The 22,581-nt window shown below is 44.7% G+C and overlaps 1 protein-coding gene across 1 annotated transcript in view; it reads left to right on the forward strand.

Annotated features, from left to right (window-relative positions):
* Positions 1-22,581, forward strand: part of LOC149316330 (lanosterol synthase-like) — a 54,253-nt gene that overhangs the window by 11,605 nt on the left and 20,067 nt on the right. Inside the window, exons 6-13 of the mRNA XM_089518302.1 lie at positions 39-147; positions 3,726-3,844; positions 4,302-4,399; positions 8,708-8,735; positions 17,356-17,409; positions 20,443-20,514; positions 20,979-21,029; positions 21,646-21,795. Of these exons, the coding sequence (XP_089374428.1) occupies positions 39-147; positions 3,726-3,844; positions 4,302-4,399; positions 8,708-8,735; positions 17,356-17,409; positions 20,443-20,514; positions 20,979-21,029; positions 21,646-21,795 (681 nt within the window). The remainder of the gene's footprint in view (positions 1-38; positions 148-3,725; positions 3,845-4,301; positions 4,400-8,707; positions 8,736-17,355; positions 17,410-20,442; positions 20,515-20,978; positions 21,030-21,645; positions 21,796-22,581) is intronic.

Raw genomic sequence — 22,581 nt, forward strand, 5'->3', positions numbered from 1 at the left:
TATGAAGGAAGGTATTTCTTTTCATGTTTTCCCTTCAGGAAATTTATGTGGAGGACTTCTCGAGCATTAATTGGCCGGCCCAGAAAAACAATATTGCTGCAGGTGATTTGTATGCTCCCCACACATGGATGCTGAATGCTATTTATGGTGAGTGTGGTTAGAAATGGCATATCTTGCTATTTGCGAATAGATAGTAAATGACTTCAGGTGGTATAGCTAAACCCTTTTAGTCTATTGTTGACAGAAGATGCCAACACAGTACATTCTTTTGACTCCAGATGTGAATACATATTCTTAAAATCATGCAACTCAGATTTCAAGTTGCATATTGCCAGGTCAAGAGTTGGATGGAAGCAAGTAATCATCTCAAAGAACAATATAAGCTAACATGAGTGAAATGCTTGCTTTGTGTGGGTAAGGTCACACACCAAGGGTGGACACACTCCAGAGCTCAGAAGGCTACACCACCCTATTCCTGACTTATCTAGTGTTTCAGAGGATTGCAATACCATCATGGGGGGCTGGAAATGATATTGCATCACTACTGGTTGCTTCTGGCAAGGCATTTGGAAGCCCCTCCCCATTATTTATGCTAATTCCTCTCTTTTTTGGGGTGAACAATACCAGTATTTGAGGTGTGGGTTCTGGGAGCCTTGGGGGTCACTGGGAATGCAAGGGGTCACTGGATCCCCAAAGCTCTGCATATAGTTTGCAGGTCACACAGCTTCCACTCTTGCTGTATGTGAGGCAAGACACATATCCCATTGCAGGTTCTAGTATTATGTGTTTTGTTGTCTTAAATCAGAAGTAGGCAACAGAATGGTTTCTGTATATTTTGGATCACAACTCCATAAACCAAGCCAACATAAACAATGCTCAGGGACTCTGGAAACTGTAGTCCAAAACCTCTGGAGTGTAGTAAGTTGCTTATCCTTGCTTTGGAACATTGCCCCCCCCCCCCCCAAAAAAAATTCAAGCTACCATCCCCTTTCTTCTTGGGTGACAACCTTAACATCCCCCTCTGCCTATTTCTTGATATTAGGTCTACTGTTAGTGCAACAGCCAGTCAGCAGTGTCTACCACACTGCCCAGTTCAAAACTGCTTCCTCCTCTGCCTCAGACTCTCATGTGTAAATTCAGCAGAGGCAGCAACCCAGGCCTACTCCTCCCTCTTTCCTGTGCTGACCTTACAGCAAAAGTAAGGCCAGTTGGCCAGCTGCCTGGTTGATGCTCCCAGGGTGAGAGGTGGAAAAGGAGCAGCAACCAAGCAGTCAGTCAAGCAGTGACAAAGAAGCCTCTCACCCATGATGGCCTTTGCCACAAGGCCAACAAAGATGAGAGGCTTCTTAGATGCTGAAGTTGAAGGCTTTCATGGCACGCATCCATAGTTTTTGTGAGTTTTTTGGGCTATGTGTCCATGTTCTAGAAAAGTTTGTTCCTGATGTTTCGCCGGCATCTGTGTCTTCTTGCATCTGGACAACTTCAACAGGAAATAAGAAACCCTTAAAGTTAGCAAAGTTTGGTACCAGTCCTGAAAAACATTGAAATCAAGACCCAACAAATGCAAATGAAAACCACCCAGAGTTAGGGGTTTTCTCAGCACACAATGGATCTCTAATTAGACAGACACAAATCCTCTTTGCATAGCCTCCCACCCTGAGGCCTTGCCATTCAACAACAGAACAATACATAGATCAACAAGGAAACCACTCCTCCCAAGCCAGTGTCATACAATATATATATATATCCCACTCACTTCCATGCCAGCATTCTCTAAAGAAGCCAGCAACAGATGCTGGCGAAACGTCAGGAACAAACTTTTCTAGAACATGGACACAAAGCCCGAAAATCCCACAAAAATCTATTCTCGGATGCTGCTCGGCCAGCTGCTTGGCCACTCTTCCTTTCCACTTAATCCCCCTGGGAGCAGCAACCAACATGAAGGGAGACAACATGAACTACCACCAATTGCTCACAGGTTGTCATTCAAACACACACACACAGAGGCAGACAGAATACATTTTCCTCTTTGGAGATCTGGTTTGCTTGTTTCTGGCAAGAAGATGGATTTAGAGCAGGGAGTGAGTCCTGGTGCTACAAAAGGAAAGGATGAAGCTAAATATGTAGACCTCTCTGGAGATTCATTGCAAATTGTAGCAACAAATCAATTAAGCCTTGAAAATTGTACTATGTTACTGCTCTAATAGCTAAGCAGGAGATTTGGATAAATCCTTTCATCTTGCTTGGAGCTGAGCCCACCAAAACTGTTGCATTTGTATTCTTGTCTCCTTTCTGGAGATGACCTACAATAACTGGAGATTCATGGCCAGGTGCTGACATTTGGTAGTCCTATGGCAGAACCTTAAGGGGAGAGGGACAAAAGGCTCTCAGGCACTGCTCATTCCTAGTGGTGTGTTACACCCCCCCCCCACTGAATATTTATCAGAATTTAATTTGAAATTGAAATTCATGAGGATGAACTCTATCGACCTCATTTTCTTGACACTCTGAAGGGCTTTTCCTGATTCTCACAGATATCTCATTTCTCACTAGCACTAAATAGTTTTCACACCACAGCCAAGGCATTGTCTTTTAAGTAAACTCTCTCAACCATCCTTTTATTCTGGGCAATTTTAAAATCAGAACCAGGCCCCGTCTACATGGCCAAAAGGTCAATTCAGCCCCTGTGCTGGCACCATCCTGTTCAGACAATGTACGGCAGAAACCCCTGGTTCTGGTGTGAGCAGTCTGAAAGAAGTCTGGCATGTTCTGCACTAGAACCAGGGTACAATAGCCATAAAATATATCTCTTGTTCCAGATATTCCAGGGAGATCCAGAGTCTTCTGTTCTTATGCCATGGTAACTCTCTGCATGGGTGTGCCATCAAGCCATCCAGTGTGTCCACTGCTGCTGTGGGTCACAGGTTGGAATGAGGCACCCAGCCATGTGATTGAAGCTGGGCATCTCATTTTGAGCTGAGAAGTGAATGACCCAAGGTGGCACTGAATGTGTTGAGCAGCTCAGTAGGGCTGCCATACAGACAGCTGCCACAGTCCAGAAACAGAGGGCCAGGTAACAGGCAAGTCAGGACATCTGTGGGGCCAGGATATTCCAAGTTGTCTGTAGAATATCCTGGCCTGTGCAGACATGGCCATAGTTATTCACTTCACTTTGTGCTTCTCCATCAGTGGTGAGGTGGGGGTGGGAAAAGTATACTAGAATACAGTTTGCCTGCAGATTTGAACATCCTCAGATGGGCCATCCCATTGTCCCCAATGGTAGAGTGTGTACAAAGCCGAGACAGTACTTACATGCACATGGCATGCTTCCATTAAAACCAAGTGGATTTAAGGTCCCATGGCTTTTTGCATCTGTGGGAGGTCTGGAATGGAACCCCCATGGATACAAACAGCCAACTGGACCTAGAAAGGAGCAATTTATAAAAACTGAGTGAATATGCAGTTATATGTACATAGATGTGTATATTACACTTTTTGTTTATGCGTGGCTGCATTCATATTGATACACACTGAACCAGGCACATTCTAATGCATGAAATTAAAGGCATACATCTACTGATGTGGGGAAAATTGAGGTTGGCTAATAATAAATACAAATGGGGGCCAATTTGTATATTGCTAGTCACGAATTTAAAAACAGTTGGGCATGGCATAGTTAATATGACTCTTATGTCCCTGCAGCATCTCTCTGGTTCTTTCTACAGCTGTTTTTAATTTCTATGAGAGGTACCACATCACCAGTCTGAGAAAGAAAGCCATAGCAGAGATGTATGAACAAATCAAGGCTGATGATATATTTACAGATTTCTGCAATACTGGTCCGGTAGGTCTTTGGCAATTACTTTTCAGAAATGAATGTCTGTGGAACAAATTTCTTTTGATATACACATTACCTCCCCTCAGGAAACCTTGGGCCTATACAAACAGGCCCAAATAAAGCTGCTTTGGGACACTTTGAAGGTCTTTCTCCGTTGACTCAATCACGGACTGGAACGTGGCTTTGGCGCATCTTCTGGCTTCTTAGAATGCATGCACCATTTAAAAAGCATACCTCCAAAGTGACCTGAAGCAGCTTTATTTTGGCCTGTCTGTATGGGCTCCTTGCCACAGATCTGAGAGTTTCTTTCCAATCTGCATTGTAGATGAAATTTGCTTGTCCATTGAAGGAGTTTCTGTGCTAGATTAGTGACGTGCTAAGCCACAGTTATGACATATATGTGCCCCAGGGGCTAGTTGTGTAGGAATTCCTACCTGACAGAACTTTATCTCTTGTTTTGTAGTATTGCAAATCACTTCACATACTGATATGCTGGCATGTGGAAGGACCCAATTCCCCAGCCCTTCAAAAACATATTTCCAGAATCTTTGACTACCTTTGGTAAATCTATTTTTTTATTTCCTCACTGAAAGAATGTATCTTTGTAGAAACAATAAGGCTAAACAAAGCTCTGCATGAGGCTAAATGTTCAAACTTGGATCTGAACATGTCAAAATGAATCCTAATTAAATAAATCATGGGAGATATTAAATCTAGCTTCATATAAAGATCTTACAGATGGAGAAAGAAATGGCAGAAGTCCTGCATGAGACAGCATAGCATGGGACAGAATAGAACTAAACTACAGGTGGCCACTGAACACTCCTTTGAACTGCTGGGATCCTCTCGGGGTGGCAGCAGATGATGGGAACATAGCTGGACACTTCTTTAATCCCTGTCCCTGTTCTCTGCCATCCATAGAAAGGTTGTTGGTGAAGGGGCTGTATTAACTCAATGGTAGATTTGGTTCTGTAAAGGAAATGTTGGAATACCAGCTTCCACACTGAGCAAAAAAGGCGTACATGGGTGTAAAATGGATTAGATCTCTCATTCCCTGTATTTTGGTAATGAATTCAATAATCCAGCACAATATGGCTGGATTCCACACTAAAGTCTGGATTGATTTGTGTCAACCAATGTTGGGGTTGACTCCCTATCTGTCTACATCAGGGGTAGGCAACCTTTTTGAGCCGGGGGCTGGGTTGGTGTCCCCCAGACAACGGGGAGGGGGGGAGCAAAAAAAATTAAATAATATAGGACAACATTTTCAAATGTAGGACACATTTTTTTAAAAATGGAGGACATGCAAAAAATTTGATGATTTTTAAAAAATGTTAATATAAATGCATGTTTCTTAGGCATGATCAAAATGGAGGACATTTGGGCATTATTCCTAGACAGATGGCAGAAATGGACTTCCCTTTCTGGCCAACCCCCCCTACCTCAATTCCAAACAGCACATTTCAGCATTGAACATGGCTTTACTTAACATGACAATCCCTTGCATATTTCAGAGGCTTATTGCATAAACAAACTCTTTGGGTTTCACACTGAACATGGGTTCACATGGCTATGCATATTTAACATGTCAAGGTGGTCTCACAAGAAGTGATTTGCCCTCGGGTTCAACTGTACTTCTCAGAAGTGTGTACTTGGTCAAGGGACTGTGGTTTTTCTTCACTGCGCATGAGTTTGTAAAAATCACAGCAACTTACATTGGCCATGCCTCTGAAGCTGGCTCATATCAATATCACCATCACCATCCGCCTCTTCTTCCTCCTCCTTCCTCCCTCCTCCTCCTCTTCCTTCCTTCCTCCCTCCCTCCCTCCTCCTCTTCCTCCCTGCGCAGCTGCGCAAGAGGCCCAAGGCCCCGCGTGGCTGTGCGCGGGGCCTTTGCCCCCCTTGCCCGCCGCCAAAGGCCCCGTGCACTTCCGCGAGAGGCCAAAGGCCCCGCAGGGCCTTTGGCGCCAGCAATCAGCGGCAGGACTGAGCAGGGGTCAGTCCCAATGTCTCAGTGGGCCACATGTGGCCTGCAGGCCGTAAGTTGCCGAACCCTGGTCTACATTATCCTCAAGTCCTAAACGTGCAGGCTGCTGTTTTTCATCTTAGAGCCTCCTTCCAAAAGTATACTGTGAAGGACAAGTTGGCATGCATTCTATGAAAGATGAGGAACATCATCTGTAGCTCTGCCTCTGTCTTGAAAAAAGTGATATCAGAGAATGAACTGAATAAATAAATACGTGAGACAGCAGCTTGCAGTATGGAACCACAAATTCCATCAAGCATTTGAACCTGATGGAGTCCACCACACTGAATGGTTGATTGTTCAAAAACGTGATGGGTGACCCATGCAGATGTTGGAATGTGCCCTCTTTGGGTCCATAGTTGGTTCCAGTAAGGCAGGTGGGTCTTGCAGCAAGGACAGTACCATCTCCTCATCCCTCTCTTTCCTTTGCCTCTCTCCTAGTAATGATACCATATACTTGTCAACATTAGAAGTTGGTTTCATGGTTGCATATGTTAAATAAAATAACGTACTTTTATTATGGATAAGTAGAGGGAAGGAAACATTCAAAGAGTCAGGTGGGAAAGAGAGATATCTGTTTGCATCTTAGAGCTCTACACTGGCCAGAATACTCTGGAACTGCCCAGATTCCGCCCCCCCCCCATTACTTCCTCATTCCATAGCGATGCCAGGCAGCTAGTTACACATGCACCCGCAGTATTACCTGGCGCTGGCACCGCTGCCCCAGGTTGCTCTTTCTGAGTCAGAAACAAGGCACCCAACATTGATCACATGGCTGGGTGCCTTGTTGTGACTTCAGGAGGAGCAACTTGCACCAGCAGTGATGGCATCAGGTGATATAGTGTGACATATGTGTAAACACTCACCACACATCTCTTCAGATTGCTCTGGATTTTCCTGCAATTTCCAAAGAAAAAAGTTATTTTAAACTGATTTATGGAAAGGATAGGGTGAGTTTGGTGTGGAACAGGACTTACGTTGTGAAAACTATCCACACTCAAAATCACGGATTTGGCTCTGTGTTGTGAAGACAGGTCACCATGAGGATTGGGGGGGGGGGGGGGCTGCTTCATGTGGTCCATGTAAATATGGCTTTAGGAGGTGTAAATAAGGTTTTATTCCTCAAGCTAGTCAAATGCATTTCAGTGAAGAAATTATAAATTGCAAAGAAAACATATTATTTGTGAAATAATATATTAAAACAGATAAAAATGAATACATAAAACCCTGGATGTTATAGAAATGGACAAGCTGACGTCATATTTAAGAGAAGATAATAGAACTGAGGGAAAGATATGGGATCTGTTTTTGAACTACTGTGCTGAGAGGTGGAAATGATATGTATATGAAATTGATGCCCCTACACTGGATTTATGTCTTCCTTACTATATGGTATAGTAATTTGTTATATCAGAAGGTGGTATAAGTAATAGTTATAATGTAAGAATTAGTAAATATAGTTATAAGCCTGAATGAAGACTAAAGGTTGATGCTGCTAAATTATGAATACACATTGCCTGATGATAGAAATAAGCATCATAAGGAAATGTGAGATGGAGAAGCCTTGATAGGAAAGGGATGAGGAATTCAGAATAGTAGCTGTATAGATATTTTGATCAATTCTGGATATAAATATGTACATAGGGAACGGGTGGGAGAGGGGACAGGACAGAAATATATATATGTATGATATGTATGTCAAATCTGGATGTGTTAGTCTTGTTACATTTTTTAAACGCTTCAATAAAATTAAAAAATAAAATTAAAAAATGAATGCATAAAAATACTCTGAAAATGCAGAGCAATTTGAATATTAACATGGAAGTTTTTTTAAAAAAAAATGTTTTCTAAGATTTTGTATAGCAGTTTATAGTTCTCAAGCAAGGAGAGACATCACTGTACTTCTGTAGTCCCCCATCCTTTCTATGTGTATCAGGGTTGTCTTAATCATGTCAGCTTGGTTGCAGAAAGGGTGCTTAGGGGATGTGTAAAAATCTGAACTCTGAAGAAGAAGCGTAAACGCTGGCCTCCAGTTAGACTGAAAGTAGGTGGGAGGATGTGGTAAAATACCAACCCTCGATGTCCAATTTATTTCCCTTCTCCACACTATTTAGATAAAGCTTCTTTAGGAATTGAAATATACATGCAGTAGGGGGAAAAGATGAATTGAAAAAAGAGTAAAATAAAGGTAGGCAAAGGCAAGAATCTGCCTACTAATAAGCTGAGTACATGGACAGAGTTATAATCGTTATAAACAAGCACAGAAGATCCCTTAGCACTGAAGCCCTCTCTTTCTTCTACGCATAGTTCAAGGAAGCACTTTTTAAAAAATCCGAGTCACAATCCTTTCGCTGTCCACAGTGATTGGAGAGCTCTTGGTAAAATGGGCCCTAGGATTAGAAGGTAGATACACAGTCACTAAGCCGCTTTCACTTCCTTTCCTATAACCCTCCCTTCAACATTTTCATAGAAGAAAAAGACAAAAATTTTTTAATTTTCTGAAGCATTTTCTTCAGGCCTCTTTTAGAGGAGTTTACTTTGGTTCAAAGCTGTCCTCTTTTTCTAGTTGCAGGTTAGGTGGGTAACAGGGAGTTCATTCACACTAATCACTAATACTATTTTTGGGGAAAGGAAGTAGTACAAACACTTATGCTATAACTTCTTTTGCACAGTTCAGTTAATCTCCAAGGTGCTACAAGATCCCTTTGCATTTGAGAAGAGAATTCAGGGAAACTTAAACCTTCATTGCCAGATCTTAGGGAACTTCCATTTTGTTAATATAGATTGTACAATTGTTTGCTATACAATTAAGTGATTATAATCTGCTTTTTATATTCACGCAGGCTTGGAAAAGATGGTATGCTAATGCAGGTAAGGTAGTATGGACCCAGATGTTCAACAATGTTAGAGCCTGTAGTTTGTTCAGCTGGTAACTGAAGCAGTAGCTTCTTTGAAATAAAAACCAAATATTGGGGAATCTGGTCTCACATCTCTTGCACAGTGTGCAATTTCCTGACCTTGGCACCTACTGCTTACACTTACAACCTACCAGAGGTATTGGCAAGGTTCGCTCTGTCCCTCACTGGAAGCAGAAGGAAGGTGATAATGTTGGAAGCCAGAGAGTAGATATTGGTCAATCTGCACAGATCAGTGTGATGCAGTGGTTAGAGTGTCAGACAGACATTCCACAGAGACATCAAAATCTTTGTGTGACCTTGGGCCAGCTACTCTATCTCTCAGACTGTGCTAACTTACAAAGTTGTTGGGAAGATAAAATGCCCCCCCCCCCCCAAAAAAAATTGCAATCTATGTCGGCTTGAATTATTTGCAAGAAAGGCAGGATATAGATATTAGATTATTTTTAAAAACCCAAACAACCTATGGCCTAAATACTCTAAAGGGACTAGATCCCATCTGGCTTTGGAAGCTGAGGGCTAACAGCCCTGCTTAGTACCTGGATGGGAGACCACCAACAAATGCCAGGTCCTATGGGCTATATTTCAGAGGAAGAAACTGGAAAAATGGCTTCTGAGTATTCCGTGCCTAAGAAAACCCTGTGAAATTTATGGGGTCGCCATAAGTCAACAGGTGACTTAAAGGCACATGCATATAAAAAAGAATTTAAAAATGAAAGAAAAATTGTTCAGTTATCTTCATCTTTGATCAATAGGTAGCCACAGACAGAAGAAGTCTTCATTGAACCTGCAAAAAAACCAAAACAAACAAAAAAACAATAACCAAGTTTTGTTTTAAGAGCCTTGTAGAATTCCCAAATTACCATCAATCAACTTTGAAACAACATGGGATGGGAGTACAGAAAACACGGGAGATGAAATATTTGGAAGCAATGTGATCCAAATCAGAGTTTGGAAAATTTACCTTTTTTAAGCTACAGTGCCCCAAATTTCCCAGTGGCTATGCTGGTTGACAGTGAGGGATTTGAGAATTGGTATGTAGTTCCAAAAATCCATGTTTACAAGCTGTGCAGTGCCCAATACCATCTAAAGAGGGAGTGCTTCTATAAGACAATGATACAAAGTCTAAAATTATTCAAGTGCACTATTTCCACAGAGCACATATAGATTTTGATATTATTATTTGCCATCAAGTCAACCTTCATTTATGGTAATCCTATGACTGAGAGATCTCCGAGAGTCCCTTTCATCAGCTTTGCTGCTCAAGTCTTGCAAACTGATGGCTGAGGCTTCCATGATTGAAACAATCCACCTATAGTGTAGTCTCCCCCTTTTCCTACTGCCTTCTATTTTTACTGAACATTATCATATTTTCAAATGAATCATATTGTCTCATAATATATTCCCTAGTAAATGTATGAGGGAATGTAGTCTTACTCATTCTTATGTAACGTTACTCAGAAATAAGCCACTGTTAGTTCTATGGGACCTATTTCTCTGGAAACCTACATAGGGTCAAGCTGCAACACCTATGGGTACAATCACTGACTTAACTCCACATCTTGAATCCTGTAAATGGCACTACTAGTGTTTCATTGATTGATTAATGATATTTGCATTCTGCTTTTTCTTCAGTTAGTCAAGGCAGCACACACAATTTTCTTGTCCCATTTTCTTCTGGCAAGAACACAATGAAGTCTCTAGTACCTCATTCTGGAATGCCCTTAGCTCAAGTGTGCAACAGTATCCTTGGATTTTTCAGCTGCATCTATGGCCACTGTTTGGCTGTAGTTTGTGTATGTATACATGGCCATGTTCTGGCTGACTTTGAGCACTTGGGAAAGACGGACCAGCCTTATGCTGGGGATGGAGGTGCCTCTTTCTTTCATGGGTGTGCAAGTCCAGCCAGACTGCTATAGTAGACGTATCTATGCCTAGAATTGCAATTGCACACCCAAGAAGGAAGCAGAGTAGAGGGATCAGCCACTACCCTCAAACAACATTGTATATGCACCAGTGGAGACCTAGGACATTATCACATGAGTTTCATGTCCAGCATGGAGGATGATTTACAGGACTCAGAGAATGAGCCAGAGCCCCTGGGACCTGAACCTGTAATTAGGGAGCCTGAGGCTGGCCCTAGCTCTGCTGGAGCAGAGTCTGTGGCCCCTCCAGAGGTTCAGCAGCCAAGTCTTTCTGGGGCTGAGGTTGTGGACATAGAGGAGGATCTGGGAAGTGTGCCTACCTTCAGGGAGCGTCGAGCTGAAAGAGAGGGCTTTTGATGATCACAGAGGCTTTATCAGAAGTGTGTTTGTGATCAGACACACCTGAAGGCCTTCTGCTGGCCTATTTAGGCAGCTGGAGCAGGTGTGGCTCTTTGCCAGTGGTAATCAGTCTTTTCTAGAGGAAAGACTCTGTCTCTGGCCCCTGTGGCTTCTTGGAACAAATCCGTGGGGGGTTATAGACTGCCAAAAAATACGTATTGAATACGTATTAGGGTTAGGAAGGGATGGTGCTTCTGCACCCCCCAACCCTAATATGTATTCAAAACGTACAATATGGCGGTGGCCGTTCCACATGGCCGCCGCCATATTGATGTAACGGACGCTCTGCGTCCGCATGTGGCGCACTGAAAGTGACACCGCAAGGGCGCCCTTTGGCACTTGTGGCGCCTCTTCCGGGGCCCGAGAAGGAGCGTGATTTCCGTGCTCCTTCCTCTGAGCGTCTGGGAGCCCTGCGGTGTGGCAGCTGCAGCTCCCGGACGCCGCAAGCGGCGGCGGCGGGACAACACTGCTTCTCGGCGGTATGTAACCCACCTTAGTTTCCTATATTGCTGACTATCTTGATTATCTGGAAACCTTGACCTTGGACTGCCTTATTGACCTATCTGATACCTTGAATCTTAGACTGTCTGACAACTCTTTTAGTAATCCTCCTGCTGATACTGCTTTGAATCTCCAAGACTGTGTTGCTTGCACTTGTAGCCAAGGGTCCGTTTAGGGGAATTTTATTATTATTGTTATTAGCTCAAATATTGCAAGAGGGGGGCTGGCTACAAGAGCCCACCGAGATCGTCTCCCGATATGTATACGGAGTAGACCAGGGGATCCCACTAAATGGAGCTGAGACAGACTTCTAGAATTAATAACCAATTTATTTATAAGGGGAAAAACACATACGATTTACTAGCATACACACACATATACAAGGCTCAGGAAAAGCATAGGTTAGCATGGAATAGGATTTTAGGCATCACTGGGGTGATACGTACCAGAATGTAGACTCCCTCCAGGAATCCAAATGGAATATGATGAGGATGGCATGAGGCTCAGCCATGGAATGACTGGCCAGGAGCCAGGAGCCAGGAGCCAGGTCAGGGTTCAAGGGGACAGAGCTTCCCCCTGAAATCCAGACTGGCCCAGTGAACAAGCAAATCTGGGAGTATTTATAGGCAAAATCTTGCTTCTGGCAAAGGTGCTTGATGGTGAGAACAAAGGTGTTTAATTACTTGCTTTTCACCTGGATGTCCCTGTCTGATTGTCTTAGTGGTCTTAAGCTGCTCGGACAACAGACCCTGGGGAGGCAAGAGCCTCAGGCAAGGCAAATATTTGCTCTTCCTGGTCCTATGATAATCCTCTTATGCGACTCTCTAGATATGATGATGTGGGTACCCCTCAGGGGTGTGGTACATGTCCTTGTGCCTTGCTGGCAATGGTGGACAGAGTTCATCTAGGGGTCATTAAGGGTTATCATTTATACCAAAATTTATATGAAGCAGCATGGGTAACACACTGACTCTGCTATCTGGGGATTTGTTTGTTTGTTTAAGAACTAGCTGGCTTATCAGCCAATTGGCTGCTTTCCTAGACGGAATAACTATGCTGGCTTTGTAATTAGGCTGATAGCAGCATAATGACAAATGAACAAGCCCTGACCCAGCTGATGCAGATGAATTTACAGCTTTCTGCCCAGGTGCAACAATTGACAGACTGTGGCTGCTTTTCAGGGCCAAGGTAACCCTTCTGCTCCTGAACGCCGCCGAAAATGTTTTGCCTCCCTTCCTGATAAGTTCTAGGGAGACTCTACTATGCTGGACAGTTTCCTTGCTAATTACAAGCTACATTTTAAGCTCCGAGAGAAGATTTTCCTGATGATTCCCGTAAGGTGGCTTTCATAATTAGTTTGCTTTCTGGGCCTGCCAGCAAATGGGCTACCCCTTACCTGAACCAGGACAGCCCCCTCCTCAACAGCTTGCAGGACTTTATTGCAGAAATGCAGTCCACCTAGGGGAATCCGGTAAAGGCTGAGACGGCAGAATGTCAAATCCAGGCTCTTCGCCAAGGGACCGGAATTGTAGCCAAGTACTCCAAGAACTTCGCCTGCTTGTTCAAGACTTGATGTGGAATGATAGTGCTTTGCAGGCTCAGTTTAGGGTGGGGCTCTCTGACGCGGTGCTGGATGAATTGGCACGCTCTGAGCCCTCTGATTCTCTGAGCCTGTTGATCGCACAAGCTACCTGAATGGACTGCCGCCTCTCAGCTCGTAGACAAGCTCGACGGAATGTCCTTCTGCTACTTCTGAGTCCAGCTCAATCGGCTCCTGCAGCTTCACCTGTGGCTGCTCCTCCCCAGCCAGCCGAGGAACTTATGCAGCTGGGAGGGGTGTGACCTCAGCTCACCACTACTGAGAAGGAATGCAGGAGGAGGGAGGGCCTCTGCCTGTACTGTGGCCTCCAAGGACATTTTGCCCAGGAATGCCCCGCTAAGGTGTCGATTTGGTTCACCATCTGGGAGCGTCTCTTGAACCCACTTCCTCCACGTTGGCTACCAGGAAGGACCCTTTGCTACTGGCCACCAGCCTGAGGCTCCCCTCCACGGAGCTCCTTCCTGTGGGAGTCATGATCGACTTGAGAGCTTCCAGCTGTTTTATGGATCTGAGCTTTGCCCAACGTCATCACATCCCACTGGAGGCTCTGGCTGAGCCCAGGCCAGTGGAGACTATCAATAGATGGATCTTTCGGTCTGGTCCAGTGATGCACCAGACTCCTGTGCTCCACCTCGAGATTCAGGTCCATGTGGAGGAGATCTGGTTTTTGCTGGCTGCTGGCCCTCACTACCCTTTGGTTTTGGGCATGTCCTGGCTCTCCCAGCATGACCCAAATATCTCTTGGTCATGGCAGGAATTCCTGTTTGGCTCGGAGTATTGTCAGCAGCACTGCTGGCCCGAACGGATCTCGGCTGCGGTGGCGGTGGAGGCCCAGGAGTGCTTGGTGACGTTGCCTGAGAAATACTGTGACTATACCGATGTCTTCGATATGGAGGCGGATCAGTTCCCCCCGCATTGGCCCTGTGACTGTGCCATCGACCTGTGCCAGGGGCCCCTATTTGAGTGGGGCATCTCTACTCCTTCTCGGAGCCTGAGCTGGTGGCTCTGAGGGACTTTCTGGAGAAGAACCTCCAGAGAGGGTTCATCCGTCCCTCCAAGACTCTTGCTGGTGTCCCAGTGCTGTTCATGTGCAAGAAGTGCAGGGAGTTGTGCCTCTGCAATGATTACTGGGCCCTCAACAAGATCACCATCTGGAACCGGTACACCCTGCCTTTGATCCTGGAGCTGCTGGAGCGGTTGCACCACACCAAGGTGTTTACTAAGTTGGGACATACAATTTGGTGTGGTTCTGGGCAGGAGACAAGTGGAAGACGGCCTTCCAGACCCGGTACGGGCATTACTAGTGCACCGTGATGCCCTTCAGACTATGTAATGCCCCCGCTGATTTTCAACATTTTGTAAATGATGTCTTCCGGGACTATTTGGACAGTTCTATTATTATTTACCTGGACGACTTTTTGATTTACTCCCCGAGCCAGGCTGCCCATGATGCCCACGTACTTGCTGTTCTCCAGAGGCTCCAGGAGCACTGGCTCTACACCGAGCTGGAGAAGTGCACCTTTGACCTCCGTGAGGTGAACATCTTGGGCTACCATGTCTCTACTCAAGCTGTGGCCATGGACACATCCAAGGTGGAGTCGGTGCTGTCTTGGCAACCTCCTCGCAACAGGAAGGATGTCCAGAGGTTCCTAGGGTTCGCAAACTTATATCAGAAGTTCATCGAGGACTACACCACCCTAGTGAGCCCTATCTCCCAACTGTTGCGAGGGAAGACCCGGCTCCAGTGGACGGCTGCTGCGCAGAAGTCCTTTGAGGTCCTGAAAGCACGGTTTACATCAGCCCCTATCCTGCAGCACTCTGACCCACGCATGCCATTTGTCATGGAAGCAGATGCCTCTGATGTTGCCATAGGGGCTGTGTTGCTTCAGCTAACAGGGCCCAAGGCGCACCTGTTGCACTGAGCCTTTTACTCCTAACAGTTCACTGCTCCAGAGCTGAATTACACCATCTGGGAGAAGAAGCTGTTGGCAATCAAGGTGGCCTTTGAGATCTGGCAACATCTTCTTGAGGGGGCAGCTCACCCAGTCCGGGTGCACATGGATCACTGGAACTTGGAGCACCTACAGACAGTGAGGAAGCTCTCCCAGAGGCAGCAGCAATGGTCGTCATTCTTTGCCTGCTTCAACTTCCAGCTCCAGTATGTATCTCGAGGCCAGAACCTACAGGCCAGAACCTACAGGCCAATGCTCTCTCCCGTAAGCCAGAGTATGCCATGGACCTGGAGGGTGAGGTTCGGTCCACCATTCTGCGCCTGGAGAATTTCGCCGCTGCTCTGAGGGAGGCCACGCTGCTGGACCAGATCCATGAACTCCAGGGCCAGTACCCATTTGTGGCACAGCATTCAGCGGAGGGGGACGTCTCTCCCTTCGTGCTGCAGGGTGTTCTGCTCTACCACTGGGGCTGCCTTTACGTGCCAGCAAGGGATTGTAGGGAGGCAGTCTTGTGGGTCGGTCATGACTCAAAGCTGGCCAGGCACTTCGGCTTTTGTAAAACCCTGTACCTCCTCACCAGGGAGTTTTGGTGGCCTCGAGTCCAGGCGGAGGTGGCCCAGTATGTGGGCACTTGCCTGGTGTGTTACCGGGCTAAGGACCATCCGGGGTGACCCACAGGGTTTCTGCTGCCTTTGCCAATGCTGGTAGGGCCTTGGAAAGTCATTTCCATGGACTTTATCATGAACCTGCCCCCCTCTGCTGGCTGCATGACAATTTGGGTGGTGGTGGACCTTTTCTCCAAGACGGCTCACTTTGTGCCCTTTGCTGGCCTCCCCACAGCGAAGGAGACAGCCTGGATGTTTGTCCAACACATCTTCTGACTCCTTGGCCTTCCCAAGGGGGTGATCTCCGATCGTGGCATACTGTTCACCACCCGCTTCTGGACCAGCTTGCTGCAGTTCCTGAACATCGCGCCTCACCTGTTCTCGTTTCACCACCCCGAGTCCAATGGGCAGACGGAGCGCACCAATTGAACCCTGGAGCAGTACCTCCGCTGCCACGCCAGCTACCACCAGGAGAACTGGGTCGACTTGCCTCCGCTGGCCAAGTTCGCCTACAACAACTCGGTCCATGCCTCGTCCCAGCAGATGCCCTTCTTTGCCACAGAGGGTTTCCATCCTCGAGGGTTCCCTGCTGTGGCTCCTGTCTCACTGGTTCCTGTGGCGGATCAGTGGCTCCAGGAACTCCAGGCGGCACAGTCTCTGTTCAAGGAACAGGTGGCTAAGGAGGTGTACAAATGGGGAGCGGATTGGCAATGCCAAGAAAGTCCTCCACTGCAGGTGGGGGATCCTGTCTGGCTGTCCATGTAACAACTTCCTCTGCAGCAGCCATGTCGCAAGTTGGATGCCTGGTTTGTGGGGCCTTATAAGATTGGGGCCCAGGTCAATCCCATGGCTTTCCGGTTCCAACTTCCCCAGACATGGCGAATCCAGCCAGTCTTCCACTGCTGCTTGCTGCTCCCCGCCTCAGGGGTTCGGCCCGATGCAGGTTCGACTCTTCTGCCTGATCCAGTCCTGGTGGATGGGGAAGAGGAATTCAAGGTGGCCCAGATTTTGGACTCCCATCAACATCGTGGTCGCCTTCAGTGCCTTATCAACCTGCCTATCTGTTACCTTGAATCTCGAACTGTCTGACAACTCTTTTGGTAATTCCTCTGCTGATACTGCTTTGAATCTCCAAGACGATGTTGCTTGCACTGACTCTGCTATCTGGAGGTTTGTTTGTTAATTTAACAACTTCCTGGCTTATTGGCCATTTGGCTGCTTTCCTGGACAGTGAGCCCCATACAGGTTTCAGAGCATCCAGTATTACATATCTTTGCAATTGTGTTTCTGAAGTTGCTGTTGCCATTGCATTCTCCTCCCCCCTTCTCCGGCTGCCTCTCTCCCCTTGTCTCCCCTCCCCAGCCACTGCATTGCCCCTTTGTCTGGCCACCCACCAAGGGAGACCAGGCATGCTGCTCCATCACAGGGCTTCCTCCCAGGGAGAAAGCCATGCAACGGAGACATGATGGAGCAGCTGGGCCCACTGCCCGCACCCCCAGTGATGCTACTGTCTAGTTGTAAACACTATAGAAAAATGGAGGATATGCCTATGGTCATACTCTAATTGATAAACCTTTATCTTTTCTTTATCCAGGCCATAGGAACCCAGACCTGGAACACATCATTTGTTATTCAAAGCTTCCTTGAGGTATCATTTCCCATTTATCCACTCTAATTTTGTTTTCTCCATGATTATAGTATGATGACTCCTGTTTTCTATATAAGTTAGCTGTATGAATTGACATGTAGATAACTTGCATGGTGTGTGTACCTGACAAGTTTGACAAGGATTGGAAAGCTGTACATGGGCATGCAAGTGGCATATGCATCATAAGCAGCCACAACATTAAATCTGAAAGCTGTGCACGCCTGTCATGGTTATCTTAAAATATTCAGATATTTTCCAGGTAGAGTTCTACTCAGTTTTGTCTTAGATAAACAATGCTATCTTGCCATTCAATAACATAACAATACACAGATTAACATGTAAATCACTCCTCCCAACCTAGAGTCACACAGTATATATATACCCCACTCACTTCCATGCCAGCATTCTCTGAAGATTCCAGCCACAGATGCCGGCGAAATGTCAGGAATAAACCTTTCTAGAACATGGCCACATAACCCAAAAAATCTACAAAAAACAATGCTATCTTGTGTTATAGAGCATTCCCTGATGGACATTCCCTGTTTTCTCTGCTGCGTTCCCCATGCTCTCAACATCTCAGCTTGGCTGTGTTTGGAAAACTGAACTGGTGGTGGTGGTAGTGGTGAAGTCTGGAGCATGTGAGCAGGAACAAACTTCCTCTTCACATTAAGAGTGCCCAGGTTTGCTCTGTTCATCTTGACATGTCTTCTGTGACTTTGGAGGAAGAAAGGAACTAAGAATGGGTGTTTGTTGTTAACTGTGATCACGTTGACTTCAACTTATGGCAATCGTATCAATGAAAGACATCCATGTCATCCTGTTATCAACAGACTTGCTCAGTTCTTGCAGACTCAGGGCAATGTCTTCTTTGAATCTGTCCATTTGGTTTGTTGCCTGTTGTTGTTAACTGCCCTCTGTTGGCCTCAACTCATGGTGACCCTATGGATGAGACATCTCCAGGTCTCCCCATCTTCCACTGCCCTGCATATATTTTGCAGTCTCATGCTCATGTCCTCCCTCATTGAGTCTACCCATGTGCCCTGCAGTCTTCCTCCTTTTCTGCTATTCTCAACCTTTCCCAGCATAATTATTATTTTGTAATGAGTTGTGCCTTCTCATGATGTGGCCAAAGTATTTCATTTGTGGTCTCCTTTTTTTTCCTACTGCCTTCTACCTTTCCAAGCAATATTGTCTTTTCTAGTAAGTCATATCTTCTCATGATATGGCCAAAGTACAACAGTTCCAGTTAGTCATCTTAGCTTCTTGGGAGAGTTCAGGCTTGATTTTGGTCTGGGGCCATTTATTGGTCTTTTTAGTAGTCCACAGTATCCATGGAACTCTCCTCTAGCCTCACATTTCAAATGAGTTGATTTTTCCCCCATCACCTTTCTTCACTGTCCAGCTTTCACAACCATATATAGAAATGGGAAATATGATGGCATGGATGAACCTATTTTTAATATTCAATTATATATCTTCACACTTCAAGATATTGTCTGATTCCTTCAAAGCTGCCCTTCCAAGTCTTAAGAGCTGTGCAGACCGCCCCTGAAGGGTGGCCTGCCACCGCCTCCATCTTCCCCTGATCTGGCCTTTCCAGAGTGCAAAAAGGAGCTGCAAAAAGTGCCTCCTTTTTGCGCCCTGGAAAGAGTGCGATAACTGCGGTGCTGTGGTTTTAAGGTGCTTCTTTGAGGCCACATCATGAAAACGCAGTGCTGTGAAGCCACATGCCATGTGCTACAGTGTGCAGTGTCACACCAGCCTGGGGGTGGAGCCAGGGTGTGCGTCATGTGGATACCATGCCCTGACTCCTCCCCCAGGCAGGCCTTTCCTGCCGGTGTGCACAGCTCCTAAATCTTCTTCTGATTGTTTTTTCTGGGTTTTTTGGCCTATGTGGCCATGTTCTAGAAGAGTTTATTCCTAACGTTTTGCCAGCATCTGTGGCTGGCATCTTCAGAGAGTTCTGATTTCTTGACTTCTGATTCTTCTTCTTTTTCTGATTTCTTAACTTCAGTCTACACTCTGACTGAGCCAAGGTACAGAAAATCCTGTATTATTTCAATGTCTTAATCATCTGCTTTAAAGTCATGAAAATCATCTGTGGCCATTATTTTTTTCTTCATTTTCAACTGTAAACCTGCCTTTGCACTTTTCTCCTTAACTTTCTTCAGTAATCATTCCAAGTCTTTGCTATTATCTGCTAATAATATGGTATCATTTGCTTATCTTAAATTGTTGATGTTCCTCCCTCCAATTTTCATGCCTCCTTTCTCCAAATCTAATTCTGTCTTACATATGATATGTTCAGCATACAAGATAAACAGTTAAGGTGATGAAATTTAGCCTTGCCTGACCTCCTTGCCAGTTAGGGACCATTCTGTTTCTCTGTATTCTGTCATATCAGTAGCCTCTTGTCTTTAATATAGATTACACATGAGGACAATCAAATGTTGTGGCACACAACCAGAGCTGAAATTAATTCCTAATGCAGCTCACCAATGTTGTCTCCAATATGCATAATCTGAAGTAAACAACAAAGCAGATCCTGTTTTCATGGACCTGTCCTGACCTTACAATTCTTCCAGAACTGGGAATCATGTAGTGGACAGGATGCCTGTGGAACCAAGGCTTCTTTGGCAGCTCACTTTTGCGTCCCATCCCCAGACATCTCTGCCCAAAATATGATGTGGGGAATCAAAATAAGTATTACTTCTGTTGGATGTTTCCAGGATCAGTCATTCTTTTCTAGAAGAAAGTGCGCAGCCCCCCCATTTCCAGTAGAAAATGTATCTCCTCTTCCAGAAAACCAGATGTAATTATTTTCAAATTAGAAGTGACCCTCTAATTACTTCCATTTTCTTATGAAGGGGTGGGACAAGAATTTAAAAATGGAGCACATTTGTCTATGTTTAACATCCTAGCTTTGTTTAAGTGGCTCAGATTTCTGGATATGCTGCCATTTCTCTGTCCTTTCACAATTGCCAGACCTTGTGGTTTGGAAAAACTTAACCACAGCATCTTTCTTTTTTCTAGGCTGGTATTCATAACAACCCTGACTATGCATCCTGCTTGAAAAAAGCCCATACATTTCTTAAATGTGTCCAGGTGAGGATATGAACTGGAATAACATGCGAGAGAAGTCAATACAGGCTTTAGAAGATTGCTCTTATCTCTTTTCCACTGGGGCATAATGTGGTGGCCAATATTTGTCTTTCTGTCAGTGATGATATGTGTCAGAAATGCATGGTGTTTCTCTCATTGTAAGGAATGCAAACTGTTGCTGTTGATTCTAAAACCAGTTTCTTGGCTATTAAATGAGTAGCCAGTAGTTTCTATATGTTTTTCTGAAACTTCCATGGTTATTTTATCTGTTTTAGTAGTTGCAATTTAAGCTTCTTTAGTTCTGAGGAATCATCTTTTTCTCTGATCTGTGTCTCAGGAATACTTTCTGCAGAATTTAAGATGCATCAGTTTAACACCCCAAAGTCATTCCCTATGTGAAGGCACATGGCACATTCAAACACTTCGCAAATCCACTTATTAATATGCTATTAATGTTTTTTTTTCAGATTATAGATAATCCACCCAATTATGAGAGATACTATCGCCACATGAACAAGGTACATTCAGCTGCCAAAGAAATGTAAAAGAGCAAAGATATCAAAACCAATGTATGCTAAGCAAATTTTGAACAAACAAAAACAAAACAAAAAAACCCCTATGGGGATTAAATAGCCACAATTTAGTAGGCAATAAAATATATTCTAAAGTAAAAGCCCTGAGAGAATGAAAAAGTAACTTTGTCTGGTGCCAAAATGAAGAATTCATGGATCAGTGGTTAAATGCCTGTATTGCAGCTACTCAGTCACAAACCACAAGGTTGTGAGTTCAATACCAGCCAGGAGCTCAGAGTCAACTCAGCCTGGCATCCTTCTGAGATTGCTAAAATGAGTAGCCAGTTTGTTAGGGGAAATTAGCGTATAGTTTGTAAACCGCTTAGGGAGTGCTTAAGTGCACTGATAAGTGGTATAGAAATGTATTTGCTATTCAGATTGCAGATTTTCAGGCTGTACCTGAAATTCCATGGTACATGGTGAATTATGGGTTGCTGTGGAGGAGACATATACATTAAATATGTCCTGTAATCAATTTAGAATTAATAAAAGATAGCTTGGTTTTTTTCTGTATTGATATTTTTGAAGGAATAGTAGTCAATGTCTTTTCTTAAATCTCTAGGGAGGATTCTGTTCCAGTTATCGTGATCACAACTGGATATCTGGTGATTGCACGGCTGAGGCACTAAGGACACTGATGTTGCTGGAGGAAAAATGTCCCTTCCTAGAAGAGCGGTTGGCACCTCAACGCCTCTTTGATGCTGTCAATGTGGTGAGATGTGTGATTGCCAAGAGGGCTCAACATGGAGGAAGCTAATGGATGCTAGAATCATCTGGCATTCAGATAATAAATACTAATGGGATAGATGTGTTTGTAGGATATGACTCCGAAAAGAGTTGTTGGAAGTGTCACTGGCAGGGGTATCACATGGCAGTATACTGAAATAATGCTGACTGAGGTTTGACTCCTTTTAGCTCAAGAAAAAAGGATCTAAAAAGAAGCCCGGCTGCAAAGGTTCTCGTCCTGATGTATGTGTGTTTGTGTTGTGTTACTTCAAGTCATTTCTTATTTATTACAACCCTATCAAAAAATCAGAGAAATTAAAGCCAAGTTGAAATGGAGGGTAGGGATGCTCTATGGAGGGGAAAAAAAGAACAAAATATAGGGACAAGAAGAAATAGAATCTGGAGGCAATACACAGTAGAATTATACAACAGAGATGAAAGAATGAATGACATATGGAATGAGGAACCATATGAAGATGAACCCCAAATTATAAGAAGTGAAGTGAAATCTACAATAAAGGAAATGGGAAAAAAATAAATCACCAGGAACAGATGATATCCCAATTGAACTGCTACAATGCCCACAGCAGATGCAATTGTAGTGCTAACTAAAATATGCCAATAAATGTGGAAAACAAAGAGGTGGCCAATGGACTGGAAATACTCGATATACATCCTAATCCACAAGAAAAGAGGGACAAAAGACTGCAGCAACTATAGGACCATAGTTCTAATCTCACATGCAAGCAAAATGATGCTCAAACATCTGCAG

Source organism: Sceloporus occidentalis, unplaced genomic scaffold (assembly GCF_023333645.1).
Source record: "Sceloporus occidentalis isolate IW3139 unplaced genomic scaffold, rSceOcc1.0.p SCAF_3, whole genome shotgun sequence".
Classification (NCBI taxonomy): domain Eukaryota; kingdom Metazoa; phylum Chordata; class Lepidosauria; order Squamata; family Phrynosomatidae; genus Sceloporus; species Sceloporus occidentalis.